At 43.7% G+C, this 18,426-nt stretch overlaps 1 protein-coding gene across 3 annotated transcripts in view; it reads left to right on the forward strand.

Annotated features, from left to right (window-relative positions):
- Positions 1-4,431: 4,431 nt before the first annotated feature.
- The window catches only part of RUNX1 (RUNX family transcription factor 1), a 162,288-nt gene continuing 148,293 nt past the window's right edge, over positions 4,432-18,426 (forward strand). For 2 of the 3 annotated variants that reach the window (XM_088523369.1, XM_088523384.1), the window contains exons 1-2: positions 4,432-4,831; positions 5,019-5,132. In XM_088523369.1, coding sequence (XP_088379495.1) covers positions 5,078-5,132 — 55 coding nt within the window. In that variant the 5' untranslated portion in view covers positions 4,432-4,831; positions 5,019-5,077. Of the gene's footprint in view, positions 4,832-4,868; positions 5,133-18,426 lie in introns of those variants that run through there. The other variant, XM_088523378.1, reaches the window with a different exon arrangement.

An 18,426-nucleotide genomic window follows, 5' to 3' on the forward strand; every position in this document is an offset into this window, starting at 1 on the left:
CCCTGCACACCTTTGACTCAAGTTAGCTCTGCCTGTGGCTGGCAAGGCCCTCCCTAAACTTCCCATCTGCAAGTGCAGGCCTTGCTTGTGAAGGAGGCAGTAGAATATATCCACTATGCAGAATATGCCCCCAGGTCTAATGAGTGCTGCTGCATTTAGACCTATGGTGGCCGTCTGGAAGGTCTCCAGGGATTAGAGTGGTTCTCAGTTGAAAGGAGCATGAAAACCGAGAGGCTGCTATCACTGGAGGAGAGAAAGCCTCTGTTTATGTACAACTGGTCACTTGCTGGGCAGATGGAGAAGGCACGTGCCTCCCCACATGCTTGTGGCAGACCTCAAACTGTAAAGCCAACCTTGCAGCACCTCTCGAGGCGGGCCAGAATAATCCCTAAATTGCTTTGTTTGGGGCGTCTCGGTGTCTTGTGGGATTCTGCAATCTGCAATACCGTGCCGGTGTCAGGTGCTCACTGTGCTCTGCAAAGGGGAAGAGACAGCTTAGATGGAAGGACTGATAAATGCAGATGCTCTGAACTTTGCTTCTGTTATTTTATAATTCCCAAGTTAGCCTGTCAGTGACATTTCAAGTACTTGCCTATAAAGATCTGAAAATATCTGATAGTTTTATGCTAAACACTTTTTTTTTTTTCCAAATGTTGGCAACTTTACGAGATTTCACATGAGATCTGTTGACTCAGAATTAAGATTTCCGAGTACATACATGCCCAGTGTCAGGCCTGTTTACTGCAGGTCATGTTCCAGCTAATACCCCTAGCTAATGGGGTCACACTCCTCAGTAGTAATGCAGGAAATAAGTTCTTTAGTATCCCTAAACCTTTGACTCCTACTCAATATACCAAATTGAGCATATGACTGTTGGCACAATCATTTGATTTTTTCATTGTCATTGTCATCACTTGTTGATTTGTTTTATTACGTGTCAATTTTTACATCTAAGACCGATATTGCTCCCTTAGGATTAACTAATATCTTTCATCTTATTCATGAGAAAGCAAGGGATGTCTAAGTGCCAGTGACATGAGTTTTCTAAGGGCCTCTGTCTACAGTAACTACATGATAGATTTTAAAAAATCTCTGGGGCTGGCTTTAATGGTGACATAGCTCGCATAGCAACATTTTGATGCGCTCCTTAGGGCACGGATTGTGAAATGTTCCAGTGTATTCTTTTCCTCTGAACAATGCTCAGCTATACTAACAGTGATTTTTGACACAGATTAATTGTAGGACTTAAGGAACAGCTAATGTGGTTTCCATATAAAACAGTGCCGTGATGCATTCACCGTTGCCAGTAACCCTTGCCCACTTTGTGAGGATTCAGGGCTTCTCTGAACAGCACAGCAGTGGCCATCCGTTCTCTTGCTCAGACCCACATAACACAGTCCTTTCCCTGAAAATTCACACTGGTTATATCTTAATAAAGTGTAAGCCTGTATGATATTTGCAGCTGACTGTTGGCAGGGCAGAGTGCAGGACAGCCAGGCTACATGTCGAGACGCTCATCCTTTTCCCTTGCATCATCCGCGCTAGCTGCGAGATGACAAAACCAGCCCAACTGTTGCTTCTGGCATAGCATAACTATGCCATGGCCCTCGTGGCAGATGACTGAGGTGAAGGTTTTAACATAGCTCACATTCACTGTGCGCTGGCACGCTGTCCTCCCAGCTCTGCCCAGAGCCCTGCGGGTGCTTATAGCACATGCTGCAGTCATCTGCACGTCCATCACAGCCTCAGGGGCCATCCTGCCCCATCCCATTGACTCCTGGAAAAAGAGAAAGCAAATTCAGCAAGAGTAGTGACTTTGGGTTGTGATTTTGAAGAAGCCATAGACCAGAGCTCCTGCAAGAAGGATCCCTTTCCTGTACATCAAGACAAAGGGTCAGAACCAAGTAGATCCATTTTTCCCTTCTTTTCCCTGGCACAGCGATTTTGCCAACCACTGAAATGCAGCAGCCTGGGCCCTCAGGCTTGCTGAAATGTGTTTCTGTCATCAGAAACCTCTGCTGTCAGTGAAAATCTTCATAGTACATGCTGCTCTTTGCGACAGAGCAGATAGATAGACAGTGACATGAGACTCACACACACATCACACATCTCCTCCATGTCCCTGATTTAAAACTCTTTTTCACATCATGTCACATTTGACTGAAATTTGAGGGCTTGACTTATGCTCAGGTAAATATGCCATGCGCTCCTGGTTCGGCTCCCTGACCAGCCAGGTTTAACAAGTATAATTAGACTTGTGGGCCAGTTACCCTTACAGGTCAGGCTGAAAGTGCCTTAGCACACTGACTGAATGTATGTCTGGATACCAGACCTCCACTCACGTTGCATTGCGAGGCACAACTGAACTGCAAAGGCAAAAAGGACGGAAGCGAAACCCTGCCACAGCGAAGAGGGAATTTTTCTGTGAGAGGGAACCAATTAAAACCAATATTCGCGAGAGCGCTACCAACTCCATCGCCCGCGTATATGTTGTTGAGCCATTTAGAGCGGACCCTCGGCCCAGCTTCTCGTTTTCTTCCTCAGAAGGCGAGCCCGAGGGTTCTGCGGTTCCCATCCTGAGCTCCCTCTGCTGGCACTGCCTCTGCAGTGTCCACCTGCGCAAGGCAGCGGGCAGGGAAACACTTCCCCCTTTCCGAAACATGTTTAACTAACCTCCCTGGAAAGCTTCTCCCAGCTGGGGGGTGTAGCTCCAAATTTCTCGCTCGGCTCTCCTGGGATGAGCACTTGAACCATCAGCGGCTGCCGGCAAAACTGGTGTGGGTGCCTTGCACCTCCTCTGCTGTACGGCTCTCAGTGTTGTTTTGGGCAAAAACAGCAAAAGGGAGATTTGGGCCTGAGTTTTTCCGCCTCCCAGACAAGCACCGCTGCTAGGTTTCATCTGCAGATGATGCTTATTTAATTATTTACCTTGCAGTGGAATGGCTCAGGCCCCAGGAGTGGGGAGAGACTCATCCCAGACTAGCCAAAACCCTGCTCCCACTGTTGGCTTGAGGAGAGTCAGGAAGCAGAAAACTCACATTCAAGTTACTGGCTTGATTCAAGCGCAGCGGGGCTTTGAACGAGACTCACTGCACAGTGCCTTAACCTTCCTACTGTGGCTACTCATAACTGCTCCGTTTTCTTCTGGAAATTCTTTTGGGAAAACTTCCCAGCTTCTGAGGTATCATTTGTCACTGAACTGGCACATCCTTTTTTTGCATCATGATAAGATCCTCTTTCAGGACCTTTTCTGCAGAAAACCTATTTGTCTCCTAGCTCTTAAAGTCAAGAGGCACATAAATTTAGTTTGCACCAGAAACAAGGCAATAAAACAGTGTTAGGAAAAGGCATTTTGTTTCCAAAGTTGCATTAAGCAGAAAAAAATCCAAATGCGTGAAGTTTTTTCTACAGATTCACATTCACTGATCTGGGCACTTCTGTTGAGCCCACAGAAGTCAGTGCGAGCCCACAGATCGGTAAGCACAGACCGCATTTACATGCCAGGGGTTTTGACTGAGAATTCGTTGCAGGAAGAACTGTGTGTTATTACGTATTTGTGCTCCACCTACCAGTGCTTTTGATAATATTACAAAGGCTTCTTGCTTTTATTCCAAGCGAGCTCTTTCACCATGGTCATCACGGTGAAAGTGCAGACCTTTCATTGCCCCGGGTTTCTTAGCAGGGTTTTAATGGGTTTGGGACTGCTGTGGGCTGAGCTCAGGCTGTAGAGGTATGAGGTGTCCCTTGGTTTGTACAGAGGTGCAAAAGGGTTAGTGTCCACTCTCCAGAAGAGAGGAAAAAGAGATGGAAGGTGTCACAGGAGCCACTTCTTTGCTCTTGAGTAAGTGCCACCACTGCCACCTTTTCTTTGTAACCCCAGCCGGAACTGTCCATTGATTATTAGGTTAGGACCTTTTTTACTTTTTTTTTTTCCTTCTGTGGAAGGAGAGGAAGGAAAGGGAGAAATTTAGGACAAGACGGACTGGTTAACATGCCAGAGATGCTGAGCTAAATCCAGAGGGTTTCACTCTTTTTCTCTTGGGCAGTGCTCCTTCTGTAGGGAATGGGAATTGTGCCTAAAGAAGGACTACAGGATTTGACCTAGTGAAATTAACTGACACACCCTTCTTGTGGCTCACAGAGAGTAATTGCCTTCGAGCTCTCCTTAGAGAGTGCAGTCATACAGGTTCAAAATAATGTTTGGGCTTTTTTTTTTTTTTCTCTTGCAGTATTTTTTTTTGAGCCTCTTTATAGTGCTCTTTTCCCAGACATGGTCTTTCCTACAGCTGATTCCTAATGTTTTACAGGATGACTTACACATCCTGCCTTAGCAGCAGACTAATACCCAGGTTTGAATTACTATTGAATAAGCAGCAATGAAATCTCTATCAAAATAACCAGTAGTTCCAAAAACCACAAACAACAAAACAGGCAGAGCTGAACTAACTCAGCAAGACCATTTGTAGAATAAGGGACTGAGTCATTTTTCTTTTCCCTCTCTCAGCAAACTCCAAAGCTGCCTCGTGCAGCCCCGGGGAGGGCAGGTGGAGTGGGTAGGGCATGACTTCAGAAAGTTAAAAAAAAAAAAAGAAAAAAAGAAAGTCGACATCACTCATGTCACATGACGAGAAGCAACCAATGGAAGCTGGTTATGGAAAGGGGAACAGTTAAATTTGTAATTTTGGTTGTGTGAAACACTTCTTTGGGCCTCATAAACAACCACAGAACCACAAGTTGGGTACAGAGGCAGTCACACAAGAGCGGGTCCGGGATATTGGTCAGCAGGCAGGGCGAATCGTTTTGACTGCAAACCACAGAGTTTCGTAGAGTGGTAAGCATCATCAACCACAACTGATCCGCTATTTTTTTTTTTTCTTTTAAGAAACAATTTCGGAGTTGATTTAGCAAAAGAAGCTTATAATCCGCTTCACGTTGCTCCAGAGGCACTGGGATAAGAGAGACTGATGGCTGGGAGGAGGGTGGTAACAGTAACCATTCTTCATTTTTCACTTCCCAAGGTAGAAGAAATCATATATTCCTTCACTTTAAAGCGAGAGTAAGCTTTAAAGAGGAAAGAATGGCTTCAAACAGCATATTTGAGTCACTTCCTTCTTACCAGCACTTCTTGAGAGGTAAGTGCCATTCAGACTTTCTAAATATGCTTTTTGCTATCCCATATTTAAGAAAATGCATGCTTTGGAGAACATTTTGACACAGTCTTAGAGTACATCTTGTTTCCTGCTCCTGTTTCCTTTGAGGAGCTCTAAGTGAAGCTAATATTTGGGCTCGTAGGAATACTATCTCGTTACTTTCCAGTAATGTTACTTTCCAGTCCCTTATAGAGCTCATGAGAAGGACTCAATTGAGCCGTTCATTATGTGCTTGTGAACTTTCTCTTCATAAATCAAAGTGCATTAGAATAACTCCCTTGAACTACCGCAGGTACAGTAGCAGTAGCAGAAACTGTTTTTGCTTCTTTTGGGCAGAACTAGGACTTTGCGAGCCACTGCCATGCAAAATGACAGCCAAGAGCATGCAACACGTTGCAGACTAAAAACACAGCGAGCGAGCAGCAAGCTCATGTGTGCAGCCAGCAGAGCGTGATGCTGTCTCAGCTATGCTACATTCCCAGGCTAGGTAAAGGCACGTTCCCTGGGAAGAAGTCGGAAAAGCTTAGAAACCTGCTTTAAGTTTGCTGCGACTCACATGGTTCAGGGAAAGAAGTGGCACGGACAAGCTCGGGGTTGCTCTTGATGCCCTGTAGGTCTCGAATAACTGTGAGTTATCGGCGGCAGAGAAATGAAGCAGTCCTTTAAGGGCTAAGACAGGAATTAAACCACATCACCCAGAAAGCTGCCTTTTTTAAACAGTGACAAAGAATTTGCAGGAGGTCACTCTGATATTCTCATAAACCCCCGTGGAGCAAACGGTTTAGTCATGGGTTATTCATACTAGCGAGCCAGGGAGTAACGCAAGAAACTCGTCCGCTTCCTCGTAACTGCCTCCCTAAATAGACAGTGATACAACTGAACTTTTCCCCTTCGACACCGTCCTGCAGCCGCCAGGGCCCTTTGCCGGGCAGCAGAGCACAGCGCGTACGCAGCCGTACGCGGGGCGCTCATCACCCTTGGCCGGGCGCTGCAAGGGAGCAGTGCTTCATCACTCGTTATAGTTACAGCCTACAGTTTCCCGGCCTGGCCGGCGGTGTCAGTGTGAGTCACACGTTATTCACTTTAATAAGGAGGCCGGGGAATGCGGAAGGCTCGGCTCGGCGCGCGGCGGGCAGCACCGCCAGCGCCGCACGGCTCCTGCCCACCGCTCTCCTCCCGCGCCAAGGCAGAGGGGTGTTCGCGCCCCCTCCTCGCCCTCTCCTTCTCTTTGCACCGCGCATCCAAGGCTTGTTTGCATCTGTTTTTACCGGGAGCGGGGCCACGGCGAGCTGAGCTGCGCGAGCCGCGTGGGCTGGCGGCGCCGCCTTGCCCGCGCGCGGGAGATGCTGCACGCTTAGCAGCTCTCCAGCACGCTCCTGAGCATGAGCGTTTCCTCAGCGCCGCCACCAAGCAAAGGAAGCAATCCTCGTAGAACAGCAAGAAGAATTTTCCTGCATTTCATCAGCCCTTTCTTTTTCCCCTCTCTCTTTTTCACTCACACAAATACTTGCTGCAACCCATAGCACAGGAAGGCTGCTTGAGGAAACGTGTCTTGGCTAAAGTAACCAAGTGAACCTCATAGGGCTGTACTTGTCATGTGTGGTGGTGCTCAGACAGCCCAAAAGGGGTGAACCCAGGGAACCACAGATGCCACAACACCAACCAGAGCTCAGAGAGCCCCAGAACATCTCGGTACAGACCAAGTACCTGATCTCTGTTGGATAGAAATGGTGGCGTTTCATGAAAGTTGGCTAATCCTGCAAGTGTTTTAGCTTAACACTTCAGTATGGGTATCTTTATCATTCTTCTAGCTATTGGCCTTACTGTTAACTTTGTTCTGGTGCCGCTATTTTGGATGCTGCTCATGGACTAGGTCCCCACTGTGCTGGTCAACTTAAGGCATTTGTCCATTTCTTTGTAGAATTTTCAGATGCTGGTACATATCCAGCATAAGCAAGACCAAACTCTGATAGTACAGCGCTAGAAAAGCTTGGGCAACAGTGTGGCAGTTTAGAAAGCAAACGTTTCACCATTGCGAAAGAATATTGTGTTTAAACGTGGCACCCCGTGACGGTTTTCCAGCAGTTCCTTTTTTGTTTCTCTCTCTCTCTCAAATGAACTTCAGAAAATTTCAAAATCCCAGACTCAAGGAGAGCAACACTTGGGCCTTGGAGCAAAAATTAAAAAAAAAAAAAAATCATCCCTAGGGTGGACTGTTCTCACCCATATTTCTCAATACTGTTTACATTGAAATGTCCAGAACAGTCTCTTTTCTTTTTTTTCCCGCCAAAATGTATTGCATGTTCTCTCTTAACTGAAATTATGAGGTAAAGGGAAAAATAACAAGTTGTTTGCTGCCATGGATTTGGCTTTATCAGTCCATGCAGTGCTCTGAGAAGGAAATCCATAACTCTTTTTTAGCATTATACTAAGTGAAAATTGGGAGAAAAAAAAGAGGAGAGTGGGGAAGCAGAACAATTGTTCCAGCCTCTGTGAGCAGTGACAGACATAGAAAGCCTGACATATTAATTGAATGTGGTGTACCACAAAGGATATGGCCCTTTTTCTATCACACCACACCAGGTCCTCGCTTCTGCCACTAGGTAAAGAAATGAAGATTGCTCTGAAACCTCCAATGGTGTGTGCTCTGCCAGCTGAACACATTCAGATGCTTACCAAGCTTTGCTTCTAATGGCAGACTCATTTTCCTAACGCCTTCTTTCATTTTATGGGGCCAGGTTTGGTGGCAGGAGTACAAAACAGGAGCATTTCTAATCATCCTATTGTAATGCAGCGGGCAGAAAACAGACACTCCGTTGTTTCTTAAATCTGGCACTATATTGGCAAGACTTCACCCGTTCAGACTTCCACCGTGGTGGGTACCATGGTATATCATAGAGGGAGGGATTTGCTGGTTTTGTAGGGGTTCCCTCCAGGTTCATGTGCATCGGCCGGGCCACAGCAGTGGTATCTTTCAGGAGGGGACACCATAAAAACAAGATCTATTGGGATGGCTTATGTTTAAAGAGTATGTATATAGTTTTAAAAGGAGGCCTAGACAGTTACATGGTATTGCCTCACCCCCATATTTTTTTTTCCTTAAGGGCATTAAACTATCTTGTAAGGTTTCCTAATAATTCTGCCTGCAAAGAAAGACTAGTCATTTTGCAGGGTTTTTATGGAGCTCTAAATAGCATGAAGGATCATATTTTCCAGGAGGGTACTTTCTCCTCATTTTTCCTTTTGTTGCAAGGTCTAATTATTTCAATATGCAAAGAAGGTTACTCCTGCTTTTGCCTTTGTTGTGTTTTTTCTTAATTAATGAAGGCGTCAAAGAATTGTGCTGTAATTTTTTGTTAGTTTCTTATCAAATAGAAGAAAAACTCCATGGGAGCACTTTTACCACCTGGAAAAAAAACACTTTGCCAACTTCTTTGTTAATTAGAATACTCAAGTAGTGCCCAGCCAAGGGTATTTTCCACTGTAAACAATGCATTAAAATGTAGCAGGAAGCTCTTCTTGCTCTGAAAGGCTTCCAGGCCAGGTCCCGTGAGCACTTACATGTAAGTGTGGTCTTTCTCATCACAAGCCTGTGTCTCCGACTTGCCTTGCGACTGGATTCGTGTGGGCAGACTCCTCATTTCTGTGGTGCTGTATGTGGGTGGAGAAGGCAATGTCGCCTGAGACTCCTTTCTCTGTGATGGGGTTATACTCCCAGAGAACACGACCTCCTTGCATACAAACGCTTGTCCCCTGAACATCCCATGCGAACGGTGGGGTAGCATCACCTCAATGTCTGGTGGGCCTCACTCATCTTCAGAGCTAGGTGCTAAATGTTATCCGCAGCCCTGCTTTTGTTCACCAGAGTATATTATCCCAGCTGAAATCAAGGCAAATGCCAACCTCTGCACATAAACGTTTCCAGGCTCAGCCCTTTAAGGGTTCTGGTGCACGCAGGGGCATTGAGTACTGCAGAAAGGCATCCAACGCCAGCACGGCTATCCCCTTTGGGCTCTGATATGTAACACCAAAAAAGCTCAGCAGGGTGGAAACTGCAACCTCCTCCCTGCAGAAGACTTCAGAGGCAGCCAGCTCATTGCATGGCTCATCTGTGTGGTCATTAATCCTTAGGCAGTCTTCTGAGAGGAAAAAAAAATAGCTAAAAATTTGATAAAGATTTCAGCTGTGACACTATTAAAAGTAATCAGATACTAGAAATATCTCAGCAAAAGACATGTTTCTTTCGGAGATGCACAATGCACAGCACTGAAATGTATTTGGGAAGCTCTTTTCACTTGCTCTCCTAGTAAATGAACCCTATCTTTTCACAACAGAATACACTGTTGTCACTGGGGTAGAGAAGAAAGTTTTCCAGTATTTTTGCAGACATTAATTTGTGTCAACACTATAAAATGCTAGCTGCAGCTTGTGAGTAGGAAACTAAACTAAAACTCAAAAAAACCTGTATTTCTAGAATAAAAATAAATAAATAAAAAACCCACAGTGTCTCATTTGCACATTATTTTGCACTGTTTGCCATTTTTTTAATTTTAAAACTTTGGGAAACAACCGAACACAGGTTGTAGCTGAGCAGAGAAATTCCTATGAAGCAGGGGCTAAGTATCTGTCAGAGTTGAATACATTTCTATGGTAAGATCAAGCGATTTTATCCTGGGCCTAACTACAAACTCCAGTGTTTAATCAGTCACTCAGTGTAGTGTTGCGTTAGCAAGGACTTAATGGGCAGGGTTGGTTGACAGACACCCAGTCTTGGTTTTCCCTTTTTCATGTGCCATTAATAAGAGATTGTTGATTTGCAGCTGTGTCTTTGAGTGTGCGTTAGCCAGAGACTCAAACCATAGCTCTGAGATGGTTCTCTAATAGGAAAGAGAAGTTTCTTCCTGCACTTCCAGTGTATTCGCTATGATGAGAAATTAAACTACATTATTTTTCATGACTAGAATATAATCATGATTTACTTCGACTGCTAACAAATGACCCCAAAAGAACAGTCTGCTTATCTTTAAATGCATATGCAAGCCAGTGATATTAGCAAGATTGTGAACATAATGTATGAACTCCTGAAGAATTTTATTCCTATGCACAGAGTGAATATTTGCATCATCTTATTATTCTAGAAGGGAGAATCTATAGACAAACCGAGAATGGTAAAGAAATGAATATTCTTGGATTTATAAACAGACATACTTGCTTTTAAAATGCAAGTGGAAAAATATCCTAATGAAATGATGAAGGCACTTTTCTGCAAAAAGATGAGACTGTTCCACTAACGGGAGAAAGGTCTTGTTTCTGAGTATGTGTTCTGACATTCCCGCCACAGGCACAGGGTTGCAGCTCTCTCTGAAGAGGCTGCTTGGAGGGCCGGGCAGGCGTGTTGGGGTCAGATCCCTTTTTGTTTTTGTGGAGCACAAAGAGGGGATGAAGAGCAGGTTCAGGAGCTGAAGGGAAATGCCTCTTGCAGGAAAAAGATAGGGTGGGCTGGTGCTCTGCAACAACTGCTGGCCACGATACCTCGGTAAGTGATAATTTGAGGTTGCTTGCCCTGTGACAAGAAAGGGAAACCTGTCTGCCTCATATATGCACAGCAGAAGAGTTTGCACACAGGAGGTTACCGCAGAGTCTATGGTTAGCCCCGGTCGCCTGGCGCAGGAGGAAGGCTGAGCACGTAGCTATAAAGACCTTGCTCCGACATGTGGGCTGCTATGCCGAAAGGCAGGGATGCCTGAGCGGTCCAGCAGTCCCAGCAGTAGGATAGGATGCAAGTAGCTTTGGCTCTGATTGAGAGCATGGTTTTATAATATTGTTTGGTACGTGACTGCCTGCTCTTTGGGTCCAATCCTACCTTGAAACCAAGAGTTCATCAGGATCCGTAAAACAGTTGGATATTGATTTAGATTACAGTTTCTTAATACCAAATAATAAATAAATAAATAAATAAATAGCTTTGGAAGGGTTAAGTTCTCCCCTTGTCTCTCTCTGAAATATTTCAGTTCACAAAGTCGGGTAAGGCTTGGAAAGCAAGCTTCCTGTGAGGCAGGTCTGTCATCTGCAAAATGAATTGCAGCTTCCTCCAAGACATCTGGCACTAGCCTCTGTGAAAGACAGGACATGGGATTAGGTGAATCACTGGTTTAAGAGAAGGGCAAGAAAGCATTACACCGCCTCCATTACCTCTTCGTGATCTTCTGAGAGTGAATAATATCTGTTTAGACTTGAGTCAGTTTTCCAAGTAGTAGGAGAGGGGTACAGTTATTAACTTTCATGTGTGTAATAAAAAGTGCTCAGTGATAATGAGAGAGGAGCTGGGAGTAGGAGAGCATTTACAGAAGTCTACAGTGCGTTGGTGAGGTCCAAAGTCGATGCACTTAGCTTATCCAGAGAGGTACTGAATGCAAGTTACATCATTCTTGCTGCCAGTGGAAAAAAGAGACTAAAAATTATAAATGAAGAATGTCTGTGCATATATTTCAAAAGAAATGCTTTTTCACTTAAGTCAGAGCAAAATAAGGCACAGACTTACAACCAAAACACTTGAGTTCAAAACATTCAATTCTCTATAAAAATTTATTCGGACAACTGAAACTGGAAAAAATGACGTAGAAGAAATGACTGTGAGAGCAGAAAAGGAGAGAATACTGGTAGTTGCTACTTGATAGCACTTCAGTTCATCCTTAGTACTGTTTGCAGGGCTCACCACTTCTGCTTGCAGGTGAAATGCTGTAAAATCGAGTGGTTTCACTTCACAAAGATCTGTGAGAACATTTTCTCAGGCTTTGATCTGCCTGGGTTTTTCGGACAGTGCTTTTTGTTTTGAGTTTCTGATTCCAGTGAACCCAAAAGCAGTCCAAATTAGGGGCTTGGGGTTTTTCCATTTCTTTCTGAGTATTTTGTCTTAGAGTATGTTTTCTCTTGTCTGGTTTCATGCTGAAGCTATGATTTTGAGACATGCTCAGAAGCTGCCCTGAGGTAGGGTTTTGACTGCAAGCTGAAAGGCTTACCTCTCTTACAAATCTTTCCATGAATATGGTGTGAGGAAACTTGAAACCTGTCAGGTTTAATGTAATCTGCTATAAACTTTTCACTCAACTGTACTTAGGGCAAGCTGTACAATCCTGGTCAAACCAGCAATTTCGGAAGACATTGATCTGGACCTGGAAGTGCCCGCTTGGGGATTTTAAAAGAGAAAGATGACCATTTGCAAAATACCTTGAATGTTGTGGATGAAGCACCATAGAGCCCAGCCAAGTATCTGTTTCCTCTGTGCTAAATGTCTTGCACATTCTCAGTCCCGACCCCACCTACATCTCTCATAAGCACATTTTCTAATCCTGATTTTCTGGCATATTCCTGTTCCGTGCACCCCAGATACATGCCTCTGAGATATCTGAATCTTCACAGAAGCCTCCAATGAGTACCTGGGCTTTCCGAGCTCAGTAAGCATTGCTAAACCATTGCAAGGGCCCCGTTTTGGCAAACCTGCAAGGTAGGAGCACTGAGCACGATGAGTGGAGGCTAGGAGCCGTCACAGCCTTTGCATTGCATGGCTGAGCCTTTGCACCTAACAGAGTGTTCATGTCTGTATTTATACTTACTGCAGTATCAAAGGGCAGTGGAAGGTACAGCAGCAGAGCAAAATCAAAGCATTAGCCTGCCTGGCACTGAAAGCAAAAGCTGCCTGGCTGTAAGTCACTGCCAGCCAACTCCTCTGAGATGCTGGTATGTCCTGTGATAGTGAGTGGAGGTGGGAGATGCACCTCTGCTTTCTCATTACTGCTATTATCCATGCTAGATAGCTTTAAGCTAGTACTGCTCTACTCCCACCTGCCTGCAGCTGCACTTCTCCTTTTCTCTGCAGACATTACCAAGCGCAGAAAACATGCCCAAGAGTCAATTCTTAGGATAACATCCTGCCCCACCCAGTTAGTGACAAAACTGCCATCGGCCACTGCATCTTTCCTTTAAGGAAATAATAATAATAATAATGTGGAGATCCAAGTCCAAGTTGTGAATAAGTCAGGATGAACTCTGAATGCCAGTGTTGAAATGGGTCCTAAAAGAAACAGAATCGAGGCACAACTTTATTTCTTATGACTCAGATTAGCAGAACTAAAGCTTGAGGATGAAAATTATTCTCTTTCATCTACAAAATACCGGTTTGTGGTAGAACAATTATTTATGGCATATAATGCATGGGTTATAGGAGGAGTTTTGAGGGGGTTGTGGCTCTTCCTGGTTAGTAGCTTTTGGTTTGCATATAGCGATCAGGAGTTTCCTCACTGAGCAGTGGACTCATTCTAGGAGAGACACCAACAGAAGCAAGTGTTAGTACATGCCATCTCCCCATCTTCTGTACAGGGCAGAGCAGGAAAGGACTTCTCTTGAAAGTAACCCTGGAAGCACTTCCCAAGAGGCACTGAGGAGGCCTTACCTATGTGATCAGTATCATCGTGACAAGGCTGCTTTGACTGTTGAACATCTGTCTGTGTTGCACATGATCCTGAGCTGAATACTGATATCAGACTACAAGCTACGCCCAGTTCGTAGGAAGTGTAATTCATTTTACAATATAGTTACTAGATAATATCAGACTTCTGTAAAATACTTCTATTTTTCACGGCCTACATGTAAATTAGCTGTGGGTTTTGCATATGTTGGGTGTAACAGAATTCATAGCTGGGAGATACATTCAAGTTAAGACTTTGTTACTCCATTTGCATGGGGGTCCAAGAATCAGTTAGTACACTGTGGGGTGATTTAATTGCTCATATGTCATCTACTCACCATGTGCTTTGCAAAGAAATTCAGTACCACTGAATTTTGCTGTGATGCACCTCCAGGGATCAGAGGCAGGGAGCTATGGTGACTACCTTGTATGGGTTCCTCCCCCAAGCTGGCAGCAGAGCTAGGAGATAGACCTGTGTCACCAGATCTCAGACACTGTGCTCATTTCTGTGCTGAATTGCTTCCCATTTTGTGGCCACCACCTGAACTGATTCTCTGTTTAGCTTCTGCACTGAATCCATAAAAAGTGATGATGTGTAGTGTCCAACATGTGCACATTTTTTACGGCAAGCACCTGCAAATTAAAAGCAAGATTCAGGCTTTTAATTAGTCTTATATATGAACAGGAACTTATTCTGACTCTACCTGCTGCATTGAAGTAGTTGACCTAGGATGTGAGGCTTTCCCCACTCCACCCTGTAAAGTGACTTGCTTTTCTAAATGAAATACAGTGACTAGGGTATAGTGAAAAATAAAGAATGGAGATGGCTGGCCTAGTTAAGAAGTTACAGGATAAACCCCTTAAGTGTAAAGTGATGAGATAAGCCACTTAAGTTTTATGGAACAATCAGAACTTTTATTGTTTTGTTTTATTTTCTCCTCATCATAATGCCTGTCAGACAGTTTGTTTTGTTTTGTTTTGAACACAGTCCAAAACAATTTCAAGTACAACTCCTGATAACTGTTATTACTATGTATGGACATTTTTCCATGCATATTTTACACTGTGCAGCAGAAAAGTTACATTTGTCCTGAACAGCTTAATTCCCTTGCCATATAGGAATAAGCTTTACCAGTATAAATACATTTATACCTGTACAATAACTTCACTTGCATTTGGGAGACTGTTTTGTTTTAACTAGGCATGTGTAAACATGAAGAGGGATTTACAGCTTCCCTGTGGGATGAAGTTATCTCTTTATAAAGATGTCTATACCAAGGAAGATGATTTAGGTTTGCATTTTATTGGGGAAATTAAGGAAGCCCACTATTTTGCATGCATGCCATTGGATCCAAGAGTCATTGAAACTAGCGGAAAGACTGTGATGACTTCCTTGGGCACTGGCATAGACCCCTGTTGACCATTCTCCTTCAAGTAAAATTCGCTGAGCATTAACTGTGCAAAATCCCATTGCTAATGCAGCCTGGTCAGCAGTTCCTCATCACATTGCCATCCTCACACCTTCCGAAATATTAAATAAAAGGTGGTGAAGCCAGTTCCCTTCTGTACTGCAAACCTGCCCGTTGTTTGGAGCGACGTCCAAGCGCTTCTTGCTTCTTTTTGCCATGCTTGCAAGAGCTGTTGAATATAAAATTCCATCATGTAAATGAGAGAGAAGTGCATTTCAAGCTGCCTGCTGACGGCTGGACTCCTTTCCACATGCTCATTAGCCCCACTGCCTCTGCTCCGTCCTGCTCCTCTAGCAGTTTCGTTCCTCCAAGTCATCCCTGACCCCATTCAAGAGCAACACAAAGCCCCTTCTGAGGCCCATGCTCCTCAGGGTTTGGTATGTCGTCGCTTTGACTAAACCACACCAGTTCAAGATCAAAAGCACTATTTAAACAGAAGCAGTTGGAGCTTTTTCAGGCTGTTTTTTATCTCCCCTTTCAGCCTTCACTCTAGCCGAAGGAATTAGAAAATATAGCAGACCCACACGGCTGCTGCGGAGCAGCTCTGACAACCCCTGTGGCGTCGGCGTTGGTTAGCCAGCGTTGTACAGGCTTAGGGCAGCAGCTCGAAAATGACAGCACAGCTGGTCCATGGCTTTCTTCTTTCTTAAGTCCTGTTACACTCAAGGGCTGCCTCTATTCCCGTGTCGTAGTGTGTTATTGAGGAGGCAGGATGCCATGCGGTGTCATGGGGAGAGTCTCGTGCCGGCCGTGCGACTCCGGTTGTGCGCGACTGTCTCCAAGAGCCTGCCTTGTGCTACAGAAAAGTTGCGTAGAAAATAATGGTGAAATCTCACATTTTACGCCATGGCGCCAACTGATAAGTACTACTTTTTTTCATGGTGACAGTTGCATTTGGTTTCGCAACCCCAGCCAAAGTGAATAGAGGGAGAGGAAAGCTAATTCCTCACTAAACAGTTTTTTGACCCATTTTTTTCATCCTTGGTTTATGAATTATTCTCTCCTTGCCAGAAATTCTTTCATTATCCTTTGCTAATTTCCTTAGTAAATACTTCCCATTCTCCAGATCACTCATGAATAATTCTTTATATATTCTAATAATCCCACAGGATTTACTTCCTTACATGAGTCATGTCATTTCTGACTGAGTGACATGCACAGCTAACCATGACAGCACAAAATGCTAGCTTAGTAGCTTTTTTTCCTAGTAGGTAACTTCAAACAGTACTTAAGCATTCAGGCCTAAAATTATAGCCCGCTCTTAAGGTTTGGGCTAATACAAATCGTTTGTGCGTACATTCTAGTAAAATAACATCCAAATCATGATGAAGGAGCTATCTGCATCCTAATGTGTTTTCAAGGAAAATCTTTTCACTGGTCCCTGAATTTCATTTTGTCTGAAGATCTTTGCTTGTTCACATCTCAGCCACTTTTCTTCCAAGGCCTTACTGCATTTTTTTTCCCAGAGAAATGCAAGCGAAAAAAAAAAAAAATCCTAAAACATCCCTTATTTGAACATCATTGAAACTGCTGTTAAAGATGAAATCAGAATTCAAAACATAGCCTATAAAAATATGAGCTGTCCTATTTTAGGAGATAATTAGCTGTGACAATGTTTCCCTCCTTTTTTTTCCTTTTTTTCTTTCGTGAGAGAATAAACTACCTTGTCATCGAGGTTTTTATAAAATACTGTAGTTTGCAATGTTTACTGTGAACAAATTATGCCAAACATTTCTAGTGCATGACTGGCATTGCTAATTTTGCTACTAATTTTCAACTCTGCAACTGGAGACCAAAATGCTTTCTGTTTTCATATGCTGAAAAAAAAAAGTGGATTATATATTTGATTCTCAAGGAGTACACATGAAAAAAATCCTTTCCAAAATTATTTCTTAACAGAATCCAGCACAGAGAGGAGGGTGAGAATGCCAAAAGCAAGACAGGAAGAGAAGGAATATTTTATTATGTGGCAAAAAGCTGAGTGCCTGGTGTAGCCCTTTTATTAACAAAGCTACTTTTCCTCAGTAGAGCTCTGAAATACATCACTTTTTTCCCTGGAAATTGCATTCTCCACCTTGAATAGGATGTACACCCAACCAATTGTGGCTGACGTGATTTTGGGGGATTGGTAGGTGATGAGGACACCACGTACAGCTGCTGATATTTGAGACACAGGTGCTCGGTACTGCCTTTGCTAGCGAGAGCCAGAAAATGGAATAAAAGTAGCTCCCACAGTGTATTCCGAGAATAATCCACTGGCATTTGAACAAATTTTAAGAAGCTTGGTGTTTAAACTAAGTCACCCGTTGTTCATATCCTCATCTTACCTGCTTATTAAATTATCCACCTTTTCTTCACTAGTAACTTCTCACTTTGGTTAAAATCAGAGGGATACAGGTGGCCAAAAGAAACCATGCATAGTCTATGCCTAACACCTGGTACTGCTCCCTTTGGATCATTATGGCTGCACTCCTACCCCTTCCCAGGTGATGTAGGAGATTGGAAAGAGATGGAAGAACTGGCTTCTAATGGTGCTGGTATGCAATCCTACTGCTTATTTGGTAGGCAGTCCTGCATCAATAAACTGTGTATTCAGTCTCTATGTGTAAGTGGGGAATGCACCTGCAAGGTTTGTAAATCTTCCTGCAATCTCAAATTTTGTATGGTATGTGGAGTGCTACTGAGTTCTTTGGGTTTGTGTTTTTCTGGGTTTCCTTTTTCCAAGCCCTCCTAGAGATCTTCTGTCTGAAGCATAACCTAGTAGTTTAGTTTTGGTAATGCAATAACATTAGTGCAAAATTAAATGGTGTTTGCAGGGGGAAGGGAGAAATAGAGCTAGGAAGGACAGAAATATTTCTTTGCTAATTTCTTAGCTTTTTACATTTCCATATTTAGCATATACTAATAAATGTGAAACTCAGCAGACAGCTTGCATCAGAATTCTGATGCAAGTTACAGTGAGGTAGATAAAAGATGAGCCAAAAGTTTGGTTCAAGCGCTAAAACCTGAAATTCATTCTATTTATTAAACCACACTTCAGCATTAGCTCTAAGTGAGCCTTGTAGGAAATAAGTAACTGCTCATTTGGGCTTCCATTCTGTACCAGGTTGCAGCATAGTGCGGGATATGTTCTTCACCAAACCAGAAATAACTTGGAACACAAGTAGTTAATGTTTAAGTATTTGTGAGAAGGTTTGTTGACTTCTTGGTAAATCCTTAAATCCTTAAAACCTCACTTTATTGGGAAATATCAAGAAGCAAATTTGAGGTTTTTTGATCAAAAGTAGGCAAAAATACCAAAAGTCCTATCCACGGAAACGTTGGGTTTAAGGCAGAATTCCAG

This window comes from Tinamus guttatus, unplaced genomic scaffold (assembly GCF_059628265.1).
Source record: "Tinamus guttatus ecotype Peru unplaced genomic scaffold, ASM5962826v1 Tinamus_guttatus_pri_ptg000013l, whole genome shotgun sequence".
NCBI classification, from domain to species: Eukaryota; Metazoa; Chordata; class Aves; order Tinamiformes; family Tinamidae; genus Tinamus; species Tinamus guttatus.